General features: G+C 41.1%; 1 protein-coding gene across 1 annotated transcript; it reads left to right on the top strand.

Moving 5' to 3' along the window:
* Nucleotides 1–229: 229 nt before the first annotated feature.
* Nucleotides 230–13,164, top strand: YWHAB (tyrosine 3-monooxygenase/tryptophan 5-monooxygenase activation protein beta). The gene is made up of 6 exons (XM_033153438.1): nucleotides 230–328; nucleotides 7,608–7,909; nucleotides 8,466–8,589; nucleotides 10,307–10,470; nucleotides 10,843–10,938; nucleotides 11,360–13,164. Exons 2-6 carry the CDS (start codon nucleotides 7,616–7,618, stop codon nucleotides 11,414–11,416), a joined length of 735 nt encoding a protein of 244 aa, XP_033009329.1. The 5' UTR covers nucleotides 230–328; nucleotides 7,608–7,615; the 3' UTR covers nucleotides 11,417–13,164.

Raw genomic sequence — 13,164 nt, 5'->3', positions numbered from 1 at the left:
CCATGGCTACGGAGCGGCATCCACCCAAACCCACTCCCCTTCGCGGCCCTTGCAGTCCAATAGGGGAAGCGGGAGACGCCGCGGGGAGTTGGGCGGGGAGGAAGAGAGAAGGCAGAGGGGGAGGGAAGGAGGAAGGCGTGTCCGTGGCGGAAAGGGCGTGGCCCCGGCGCCGGAAGTGCCTGCAGGAGCCGCAGGGTGTGTATCTCTCTGGTGAAAGAGCGGAACGGGGCTGCCGCGCGCCGAGAGAGAGAGACGCTTCATTCCGCCCGGGGACGACGAGTCTTTTTTGGAGGCCTGTAAGCCGCCTTCGCCTTCGCCTTAGCGTCAGGTGAGCGGGTTTCCCCGCCGGAATCCCCTCCCCCACCCGCGCTGCTGAACGGACGCGAGTCGCGCGTGCAGCTGCCCTTCCCCGCCCCCACGCGCCTCGGAGGAGGGGGGGGGAGAGGGAGAGGGCAGAGCCGAGGTCTCCCCCGCCCCTCCTTCCTTCCTTCCTTCCTTCCCTCCCCGTCTGCTTTCGGAAGCGAGGACGGTGCTGCCTCCGGCTCCGCTCTTCCAGAGAGAGGCCTGAGGAAGGCCGCGGAACCGCCACAGCCGCCGCCGCCGCCTTTCTGCCCTGAGGCGATACCCCACTTACGCGGCGGGCTGAGGGCACGGGCAGCAGCCCCTCCTTGGCAGCGGGGCTCTCGCCTCCCCCCCTCCTCTCGCCCCCTTTTCCGCTCCAGGGTCTACGCCCGGTGGCGTCACCTCGCCTGCCAGCGGCCCCGCCCTGGCTGAGTCACCACCTTCTGCCCGGGGCTGGGCGGGCTCACCTGTCCGGAACCAGCCAGAGGTGGGGCTGGTCTCTTTTTTTAGCCGCGCTTCTGGTGAAAGGTCCTCCACCACCACCACCACCCCGGCTCCCATAGGATTCAGGTCGCCCTCGCGGCCAGGGGAGTGGGCGGTGTGCCCTTCCCCCCTTAAAAACACACACACACACACTTGCACAATCCAGCCTTTGGGGCTTTGCCCACCTGAAAAAACGGGATTTTTAGTGCCACAGTAGCTTTAAGTAAGCTCACCTGGAAGCAAACATCATGGGCTTCCACGGCTTATGACTACAGGCTTGGTCCCTTTTCTACATGAATGCTTGTCCACCCCTTCCAACTACACATGTTTTCTCCTTGCTAAAATAGTCTTGATTTCTTCCTTTCATACCTTGTATTTTATTCTTAAAAGGCATGGAGATCAATAGCATTTGCGTTTTCAGAATACCTGTTCAAGTGGCGAGGGAAGAGAGTGAATGGTAAGGAGTATTCCAGGCACCAAATGGTTCGCTGGCTAACACTAGTACAGTGGCACCTCGGGTTACAAACACTTCAGGTTACAAACTCTGCTAACCCGGAAGTAGTACCTCGGTTTAAGAACTTTACCTCAGGATGAGAACAGAAATGGCGGCAGTGGGAAGCCCTATTAGCTAAAGTAGTACCTCAGGTTAAGAACCGTTTCAGGTTAATAACGGACCTCCATAACAAATTAAGTTTGTAACAAGAGGTACCACTGTAGTTTAATGGCCCTGGTAGGGAACAGTAGTTCTTACTGGTTAGCTATACCGAAACTAAAATGGCAGCTCTGTTGGGGAAATGGTAACTGACCATTGTTTAATTGCAGCATCTTTACCCTGTCACTTAATGATGAAAGCTTTTAAGAGTGGCTTACAAAAATCCCTGTTGCTCCCCCGTTTGCTGCTGCCAAACTTACCTGATGCATCAAATTTGAATCTGAGCTCTAAAAACCTTTATGTCAAAAATTAGTTATGTTTGTAATTTAGGTAATATGTGTGTGACCAACATAAAAATATTATTCAAAAAAAATAGTGTGTCATACTTTGAGTATAATGAATGTGTGGGTGGGTCTTGCACATACAGTGGTACTTCCGATTGTGAACAGGATCCATTCTGGAGGTCCGGCCGGATCCCGAGGTTTTCACAACCCGAGGAGAAGTGGTAGACTGCTTCTGCACATGTGTGCGGGGTGATAGACCACTTCTGCGCATGCGTGCATGGCGAAACACTAATGGGTTTGCCGCTTTCACAACCTGAAGTTTACGTTACCCAAGGGTAACGTAACCTGAGGTGCTACTGTAATTCTTTATATCACTTTCACTGCATTGTAGTCTGAACTTAACTGCCTAGAGCCACATCGCTGATCCATTAAAAACAAAACAAAAAACCCCTGCTCCCTGCTAGCTTTTGCCAACCCATCAATTCCATAGTAGAGATCCTTGAACGCAGTTGCTTACATGCAGCTGGGTCTCTGTGTGAACAGGGTTATTAATCCAAGACTTCCTTTTAGGAAGATGTAGAGAACACAACAGAATCTGAGAACATGGAAGGAAGGCAGGACATAAATGTACTTGAATCTCTTGACTCCTAGAACTAGACACATATATATCAGCAGCTCTTTCCAACTCAATCTGGGATGATAGAGCATGAGGAAGAGCAGTCACCATCACAAATCCAATGGGGAACCACCCTTAGAGGGTGTTCAATTCCCTCTCCCCAGTGTCTTGACTAGTGAGAGGAAGTAGGCTTTTAACTTCTTCAGAATTATATTCCTCCCTTGAACTTCACACACCCTTTCAGGGTTTCTGTGTGCCCCTACTCCCTGCACAAAGAGCCTAGAATTTGAGAATAACTTATTTAACCTAAATGGAAGCCAGTTACCTAGGGTGCCTCTGTGAGGGTCCCTTGGAATTACTAGGGTGAATATAGTAAAGATTATAAAGTTTATTGCAAAATATGCTGCACAATTAATAGTACAGTATGTGCACATTCTAAAATTATTTAAGGCAGCTCATTTTTAAAAACATGTTAAACGACAAATAAAATGATTGATGCTTAAAAGATGCAATATTTAATTAAAAGTATGCTGGTATAAAACAGTGTTCCAAGCCTGCTGAAGGACAGGCATTGATTGACCGAGGTTTGACTCTGGAAAGGCTTTTTCACAATCTAGGTGCTGCTAGTGAAAAGGCTCGTGCACATACATCACACATCAATTCAGGAAGGTGACACAGAGGCCACCAAAGTTAAACAGATTTCTCAGAAATTTGAATGAGAGCAGGTGATTCTGTAGATACCATAGTCCTAGGCCACTTCACATCTTTAAAGATTGCATTGATAATGCCTTGTAAGTCAGCTTACTGTTGTGACCTTGCTGTAGCTGCTTGTGGTAAAGATGAATTAATAACAGCATGGTTGGGAGCTCTTTAAAAAATGAACAGGAAATGAAATATTGGGAGATTAAAAATTAGTAAAAACTCCCAATATGAAGATTATTACAATATAATTTATTATTATAAAAAGATGACATTTTGTTTATGATCTTAGGGTAGTAATCCAACTAAGTCATACTCAGAGTAGTAGATCCATTGAAATAAATGTATTTAAATTACTAATGCCTAACTTAAGTCCATTGATTTCATTGGATGGTAACTTTCAGCTTTAATGGAAATGTATCCAAATAATGGTCACAATGACCTGAACATTCTTTTCATTAAGATGGTTTTGCATGCATGGAAAGAAGGTGATAAATTGTTCCTAATGTCCAGTACAACATAGTCTTACAGATCTGTTGTGACATAAGCTTTTGCAGACCACAGTCCATATTGGCAAATGTCATTGAGTAATTGGTATAATAGTGGCCAGTGCTCTTCACCAGGCTGTAGTCAACATAAAAGGGCACACATCAGCTATGTGCAAGAAACCTATTGCAAATAGATAAGCTGAGTTTTTGCTATGATATTGGAAGGGACTTCAGGGACATATTGTTCTGTGCCCTCTGAAAAGTAACCACCAGCTGTGCTGCCTGCTGGGAGAGCATTCACATAATCCACAATATCTGTCAATACTGTAGTTGCTGTTGCGTCAGCATGTCTGTGACTGAATTATAAAGGAAGTTCCCCTCACCCAAACTGCCTTCAGAAAGCTACTGGTTTCCTGAATTTTAAGATGAAAGTTTTAGAACTGGGGTGTTGCTGGGGAAGCGCGCTCTCTCTTTTTCCTTCTTTGGTTTTAGCAGATAACAATTTTCTCAAAACAAACTATTCCAGTGTTAGTTTAACACCCGTTTTGGTCATCTGCAGCTCTTGTTTAAAGTGTAAATATGTTGACGAGAGATTGCCACCCATATTATTATTTAAGATGGATTGAAGATGGCTTTTTTTAGATAAGAAAATTTGAAGCATTCCCCCCCCCTGGTGGTGTGGAAAGTTAGTAATGACAATTTCATTTTATGAATGTCTCTTAAGTGGTTTAATTAGAGCTAATTAAAAATTAACCAAAAAATCTCTGTCGTTTTTCTGCATTAAAAACAATACCCAGGTCATTTAAAACACTTCATGCTAGTATGTTTCCATTTTACTATATTAAGCTAGTCAGATACTTCTCTGCCAATTTCCCTTTTCTACAGTATTTAACTGTCATTATTTTGCATCTGTTTTGATGTCTTGTGTAGTTCATGGAAATTTGAAGCAACAGACTACAACCTGCCATGAGTGGTGTCTTTATAATTGCAATTCCAAACTGTGACTTACCTCAAAGATCCTTCAGTACCAACTGAGTAACCTTGGAACAGCTTCTGTTGTTACTTGCACTTTCCACTGGTTTTCACTGATTTTTCTCAGATGGAAACATCTCAGAATCAGAAGTCTCCTTCAAAGTGCTAAAATCTTACATGTATTCTGTGTTCTCCCATACATAATCGGTACCAGGATTGTCTGAAGAATCATGCCAAATTTGGTAGATTTTCTTGTGAGATACTGCTTCTGTCATGGTATTGAATCTTTTGTTCAGAGATCCCTCTATAACTTCCCCCTTTTCCAAGCTCCCTCATAGTGACCACAGAGCATTCATCTCTTGTCTCAACAAGGTAAGCAATGAAGAAAATTCAAAGTGTTCCTTTGTTCATGTAGACCCAGACAGATTGCTCATGTACTTGAGAGAACATGTCTCCTGAAAGAGGAATGAATTCAAACATAAAGAGCTTCAATGTGCCCTATTAGACAGTTCTAAATACTTTGGGCAAGATAACTTCTTCATGCAATGGGACTTCATCTTCCTTTGCATACCCCCAAAACCTGCTCTGAAAGATCCCCCACCGCTCTGGGGCAGATTTGGAAGGTGTGTAGGTGCTACTTGTGGTGGTGGTGGAAGGTTAAGTATTGTTGCATTTCTGTTTGTGCACAGAAATGCTTGATGCAACGGAAGGTAGCAAATTTTCCATCAAGGCAAGTTAGCAAGTGTGAGTAAAAGTTTTAAAGCTTTATGTTGAATTTTTTAAAAGTTGGAATGTTTTTATAGTCTAAGAATGAAATCACTTGAGCTGACACATCAGAGTCCAGGAATTTATTGCACTTGTGAAGATAGTGTATAAGAGCAGTTGTCATCTTGTGTTAAACTGGTGGCTATCCACAATTGAGAGTTTGACTCTCAGGAGTCTTAAACAGGTGTAAGTTCTTTGGGCCCCAGTCACCAGATTTGAAAACGAGTATCCAGGTATTAAGTTCTCATCATGCCAGATTAAGAGACATGCTGTACCTGTCAGGCAAGAATGGGGGTTTTTACCACATGACTTAAGTTCAAAAACTAGAAATAACATTAATTGCTTGTAAACAATTAACATGCGGGGTGGTTTTTTTATAAAAAAAAAATAGAAGCTGCAGGGCCTTCTGAGTAAGGATCAGGACTGTGTGTGTTTAATCCTTCCTCACTGTTGTGATCCCACTATAAATCTATCCTCACTCAAGATGCTATTAGCCCTAGGAGAAAAGTTCCCACTGGTGTCAATGGGAGCTTTCCTTTGGGAGCTAACAACAATGTATGTTTTGTGTTTGGGGTGTGTGTGTTGGGGCCGTGGGCAAAAAGGGTTAATCCCTATTCATTTTTGTTCCAATCCTGCTCATCAAACCCTGCAGCAACTGTTTAAATCAGTCTTTCTTAACCTTGGGTCCCTGGATGTTGTTGGACTACAACTCCCCTCTTCCTTGACCACTGGTCCTGCTAGGTAGGGATCATTGGAGCTGTAGCCCATCAACATTCAGGGACCCAAGGTTGAGAAAGGCTGGTTTAAATGTTTAAAAAGGTTGCATTAATTGCTTACATGAAATTGATGCTGCATGTAGTATAGTGTTAGTTCATTCAGCCCATCGCTCTTGTCGTGCACTACAGTGATCTTTCCATTCCCCATAATTCTGTACTTTTCTCCTTGAGCATGTTATTTCTCTTTAATTCTGAAGTGCCATTACACTTGCACATGTTCCCTTCAATAAATTGATTTACCTTCTGAAGGTTTTTTTTCTGGGAAGGAGGTAATGCATACTCCTAATGAAACAGTTCTTGTTTCTAATGAAAAGAAACCTAATAACAATGCTGGTGTTGCAAATTCAGCACCCGTAAGCGGGAAATTGCTGAGAAGGGCAGAGACTTGCAAAGTGTTAGATAATGATTTATAAGAAGTGTAGTATTGTACTTTGTAATGGTCTTGGATAAAATTCTGCAATGGTGGTGTGTGAAACAGTATTAAATTATGACAGCGTCTGAACCTTCCAAATTTGGTCCAGCGCGAAGCTCCTGAGGACCAGTCGATCTTCATTCCGTTTCATTGCTCTGGTACTGGAAAATGACCTTGTTGCTTGCTGCAAAGGAGCAAGGAACACTGTCTTTAGAACTGAGACACAGGTGTTCTCTGCAGGGGTTGCTTTTAGATTGAAGGGGGAATGAGTCTCCTAACAGTTACTTGTATCCCATTTGAAGGGCTGCCTTGTTAGTTTATTCTCATACAAATGTAGCCATTGGTTAGCAAGGAGATTAATCTGTTCTGTTTAGTGGCAGTTGGGTAAAGCTATCCGAGCTCAGTATCATTTGCCTCAAGAAGGATACATCTAATTATATTGTGGCACAAGCTTCTGTAGAGATTAAAATAGAAATAGTTGTGTACATTGCACTATTATATGTAGTCAGAGATGGCTATCCCAGAATAATATGGTGTATATACAATCATTCCCAAAGTTGCTGTTGAACAGGTCAAATTTTACAGAGGATCAGTGACAGGCAGGAGAGCAGTTCATAACAAAACACTCATAGATGCTACATCCCAGCACAAGACTCTTCCTTTTTTTTTTTGAAAGGGCCACACTCTACTACCCTATTATATTGGTGGATTTTTAAACTTACTCCTATGTCAGAGTACTGGAGTCTTCCCTTGTACGTTGTCATCACTTTGGAATAACCCACATCCTGATGGTTTACTCTCAGATTTACTAATAAAAAATTCCTTCCAGTAGCACCTTAGAGACCAGCTAAGTTTGTTCTTGGTGTGAGCTTTCGTATGCATGCACACTTCTTCAGATACACACGAAAGCTCATACCAAAAACAAACTTAGTTGGTCTCTAAGGTGCTACTGGAAGGAATTTATTTATTTACTACGACCAACACAGCTACCTACCTGTCTCAGATTTACTGTATTTTATGCCTATCAAATCATAGTTCTGTCCTGCTGGAGAAAATTGAGCTGCAGGAAATAAACAGTTTTATTTTTACTCTTGCCTCCCTCCCCCCCCCCCCCCCAGGAACAAACATGGATAAAAGTGAGTTGGTACAGAAGGCCAAACTTGCTGAGCAGGCAGAGCGCTATGATGATATGGCTGCTGCCATGAAGGCTGTCACTGAGCAGGGACATGAGCTGTCCAATGAAGAAAGGAATCTCCTCTCTGTTGCCTACAAGAACGTGGTTGGTGCCCGTCGTTCTTCGTGGCGTGTCATCTCCAGCATTGAACAGAAGACGGAAAGAAATGAGAAGAAACAGCAGATGGGAAGAGAATATCGTGAGAAGATTGAGGCTGAACTGAAGGACATCTGCAATGATGTTCTGGTAATAGCCTAGTAGGAATGGATATAGCAGCATTTATTAAGGAGCTCCATCTGTTGGGAAGCTTGTGAGCTCAAGGCAAGAGCACAGTTTCATCGCTTAAGGATCTACTTTGGTCCAACAGCCAAAGATCCTTGCTTTGTAATTAGTTGTTTATATGCTAGGTGTAGAAAATTATTTTTATTTGATACTTGATAGACTATGTGTACACTTGTATGGACCAAACCTGTAAACAACACAAAACATATATAAACCTCTCTTCTATAATCTAGCCAATGAATTAAAGACATGTGACCTTGTATAAAGAGACCAGAGTTCTCCAAAGAGTGTTTCTTTTTGTTTGTTTTTTTAAAAGCTTGGTGCCTCCTGAACTTCTAAATGTTGCTCAACCACAACTTTCATCATCCCTGGTCATTGGCCATGCTGGGTGGGGCTATGCTAGAGGATGTAGTTAGCAACATCTGGATGGCTGTAGGCTAGGCCCTCATATTTTAGATGTACACATATTGTAGATTGGTTGAGGAAAATGTGTGTAACCTTGTGATTATATGTCTTTCAGGAACTGCTGGATAAGTACCTTATTGCTAATGCCACACAGCCAGAAAGCAAAGTCTTCTATTTGAAAATGAAAGGAGATTACTATAGATACCTTTCAGAAGTGGCATCTGGAGAAAGCAAGCAAAGTAGGTGGTTACATGAAAATCAGAAGCCTTTCTTAATGATTGATTCCCTACAAGAGCTGTGTGTGGTATTATTAAACTTGTTTCTTGATCTCACAATAAATTTGTCTCAGTATTCTGAGAATATCAGATGTTCTGAATGCAAATGGAGTAGGGAAAAGAACCAGTGGCTTCCTGTTGTATTTAACCATAAGGTGGTTGACTACCGTGGAAGGGCCAGGTTGAAAGGATTGCTGCTGCAGGATACTTGTTTTTAGTATCTCCAACTTGACTAGAGGTTACTAAAAGGAGGTAACAGCAAATCACAAGAAATGGGTGTTCTGCATTTTTCCATTAAGACAGCAGTACCCTCTTGGTGAAGACACATATATTGGATTTAGGAGTTGAATATGTCTACAATATACACAGAAATTAAAATGTTCTAGTTTTTGTAAATTATTTCATGAAAATCTTGCTACTACACATTTTGAGTAAGTAAAGCTTTTTAAAAAAGCATTTCACTCATTCCAGGAGTCCCCCCCCCAGTGTTCCCCAAATTTTCCATTGAAAATAAATCTTTGAAGTGGGAGGGGGTTCCTCTTTTTTCCAGGCCTTTACATCTCTGCTGCAACTGAATGCAAAGGCTCCTAATGGAACCTCTGACCACAAGGAAAGATGTGGAAGGTTCCTTTTCAGAACTTAGAAGTGTAGGAAGCAGAAAGTATAAGTTGCTTGTACATATCTTGAATATAAAGTCACAGTTTGTACATGCAGCTTATTTAATCTGTAGTCACAGATGCTGGATCTGTGTGTCTTCAAACCTTAGATGGTCTATGAATTTGTTGTTAAACAAATATGTCTGTACATGATACCAGGCTAGTGGCATTTCACCATTTAGCCTACTCTTGCTATAGATTTTTTTATTTTTGCTTCCCCCCAATAAGATTTGTAGTGTTCTTGGAAGATCACCAAATATAGAACCCTGTAAAGTTTTTAGATATAGGGATTGTATTCAAATGTTACTGTACAGTATTAACTAATATGTGACACAACTTATAGCTACGATAGAATTTCTAGACACAATAGAATTTGGTTCTGGATCAAATATCTAAGATAGAATAGGAAATGAACATGCAGGGTTCATGTGATATTCAGATATAAGCGGTAGGCCATACTCTTTGTAGAATGTCATATTTGCAATTGCCCCCCCTAAATATTAAATATGTTTGTATTTAATCTAAGGTTTTGTTGTTTAGGATGGGCTGAAATGGAGCGATACTTACTTTGACAACATTTTTTCTTCATGTATTTTCCCATCATATCAACACTGTCATAGCCAGTCAATGTAATGACCCTGGGGACGAACTAGCTAATTCTAAGTAAAGACAATATTTCCTGAGTTGGAGTTGCTCTCACTCTGAGCTTTGTTTGTTGTCAGTGACTATGCATAGCCAAATATTGCCACAGTGTCCCTGCTACTAGGTAGAAGATGACCAGTCTTAAAGCAAACTGGTGCTGAAGCAGCACCTGATTTTAGCTGTGAACAGGTACAAAAAAGTAACATTTCAGCAGTCTTTTGGGAAACATTTCAGGCTCCTAAAAAGACTGTTTTTGTGTGTAACAAAATGTTCATTACAGATCACTGTTCAGCCCTACTTTATGCAGGCACCTGTGTAAATGCTTCTGACTTGGAGTTGGCCATGTCAGGAAATATTAAAATTATCACCCTCTTTTCTTGCAGCAACAGTAGCAAATTCTCAGCAGGCATATCAAGAAGCATTTGAAATCAGCAAGAAAGAGATGCAACCAACACATCCTATTCGACTTGGTCTGGCACTTAATTTCTCTGTGTTCTACTATGAGATACTAAACTCACCAGAGAAAGCCTGCAGTCTGGCAAAGACGGTAAATAGACTTAATATTGTCAAGAATGGTTATGGGGAAACAAATTTGAGATACACGTTGAGCTGTTGTGAATGCAACTAGAAATGTATGGCTTAATAAATCATGTTGGAGAGCTCTAGGAGAGCTTTTATATTCTTCAGAAGAAAGATTAATTATTAAGTTAAAATAACACACTTGAAATTAGAGGTGACACTTATATTCTAAGGAAATCTGTCTTGGGTCTTAACCTGGATGAACAGAAGTGTAATGTTAAGCGTTTTTCATCACTTAGCCAGCCCTGTCTGTGCTTGGAAATTGAATGGGTTAAACATTCTTAAGGCAGGAATGATCAGAAGCAAAATAAAGTGAAATAATTATTTGAATTTGGTTTAGGCATTTGATGAAGCAATAGCTGAACTGGACACACTGAATGAAGAATCTTACAAAGATAGTACTCTGATTATGCAGCTACTTAGAGATAACCTTACTGTAAGTATTCCTTCAAAAAACTGGCTACACTTTAAATGATGCAATGCTTTATAATTTTAAGTCTTGCCATCCCACAAATGATTGATAATTGCACTCTTGCAAACTATTTTGGATGTAGCACAAAGTTAGTTCCATATGAAAGAATGACTGCTGTCAGCATTGTGTGTGTGGAGCAGTCATACCTGTAATGGAAAACTTGCCAAATGCCCTTATCAGGCAGCTAACAAATTTGTGTATTACCTGCAGGCTTCATGTACTCATTGTTTAACTTCATCTAATCTCCAGTCCTTAGTTCATCATTCATTAACTCTTCCACTCAAATAATACTGCTCTACTGAAACAAATTGCCCCACTACTCCTTTCCAGACCAATGTAATTAACTGCATGCTTTCAGCATAAACATGTTTGTATTTTCTTACAGCTATGGACATCGGAAAACCAGGGAGATGAAGGGGAAGCTGGGGAGGGCGAGAACTAATGGCTGTCACGCTTCACTATATGTTCAATGTCACTCTGTATCCTACACGTTATATCCCTTTGTGCGACAAGCAAAAAGAATAGTACATCGACTTCACAACCTCAACGTAGCAAACTGTCTGTGGGGTAAAAACAATTGGTTGGTGTTCTGTGTACATAAAATGGAGATCAATTGAGCAATGGCATTTTGAACCTTTCCTATTATGAACACTTACAATTATGATTACTGTGTTTATATTTTTTTTTAACTGAACACTGTGATTATGGGTTTTGCGATTGCAGTTGACTATACAAAACTCTAAATGATGGAAGAGTAGATATCAATCATGTAATTCATTGGAAAGATTATAATCTGGGATCAAAGTAGTCGAAGTACAATTCTGTTGTAAAGTTGTACAGAAAATTATAGAGATTATATTGTGACACTGCAACATGGAAGGGAAACAATCTATTGTGCGGCATTCCAGTTCAGTAGTTCACTTCTGTGAATTTAATAGGCACATTCATTCAGAAATTTTTGTTTTTGAAATAATAATGCTGGACACGCTGCTTTTCAGCCAAATGCTCATGTCAAATGTAAACATTTTCTGAGGCCTCAATTTAAACGGCAGCCTAAGTTCCAGACTCCTTAGCAGTGGCAGAACACTGGTGCTTTGTCTCTGGAGAAACAGCCCAGTCCTCTTTCTGTGGACATCAAGCCCCTTCCCACAGCAATAAGTTAACATATTTACAATATGGACTATTCTTGGTAGTGAATTTTTAGAGCACTATCATGGAATTTCAACAGGATATTTCTGTTTTTATGGCCTTATTAGTTGCTGGGTAGGCATGCTAAATAGAACTGTTTTCCCACTTTAAAATCCTAAAATCTTAATCTCCCTCCTCACTTCAGGGAGGAGGCCTGCCCCTTTGAATAATCTGAAAGAGCTCTTTGCATGGATTGTGTTCTCCCACCCAGTCCCATTCCTACTTCAGTTTAAAGCCTGAGGTCCTTTGTGTATGCTGTTAAATCTTTGATGATGGGAGCATCTTAAATATGTTGGAATACAGTTTTCACTTAGATGCTGAAAGCTTGCCAGTGCTGTAGTTCTCAGCTCTTGGCATCTGCCCACTCCTGGGTCACAAGATCCTGTTAAAAATTTTCCCATAGCTGCCTTAGGAATACAGACCATAAACATGCATATTAATTGTTAGCTTGAGATACTGAAATTCCAAATGTTCAATTGTTTATAAACCTGTCCAGTCAAATACCAGAATTCAATAGGAGTTGCATGAATAATGCAGAGGAAAGATTTGAATACTCACCCTTTCCAATCTTTTTAATATCGTTCCTCTGCCTATAGCATTCCACTTAGATCATAGAATCCATCTGTTCGTCTTTTCATCTGTTGCTGAAGAGAGAAATTCATGCACTGACTTCAAAATTCCCCTCTTACTAGCTGAACAAATTGTGCAGTTATACTTGGCGCTTGATAAATGCGGTAGTGAATGTGGAACCGAGCCTGTCTGTATATCTGGTAGCTCTTTTTGCGTTGTTTCTACTGACCAGTATTTTGCCTAAAGTTTGCTTCTGTGACGGTTGTATTGCCTAGCACACACACACGTGGTTGTGAGAATAGTATAGCAAAAAGAAATACCTGGTTATTGATGTACTAGATTTGTGTATGTCTTTTAAAACAGTTCTAGTTTCACCTTACACAATCGGGAAAGTGTAAAAGAATTCAAAGACAATAAAAAGTTTTATCAGTT

The sequence above is a fragment of the Lacerta agilis genome, chromosome 6 (assembly GCF_009819535.1).
Source record: "Lacerta agilis isolate rLacAgi1 chromosome 6, rLacAgi1.pri, whole genome shotgun sequence".
Classification (NCBI taxonomy): domain Eukaryota; kingdom Metazoa; phylum Chordata; class Lepidosauria; order Squamata; family Lacertidae; genus Lacerta; species Lacerta agilis.
Note: the sequence above shows the minus strand (reverse complement) of the source record. Positions and strands in the feature narration are given on the sequence as shown.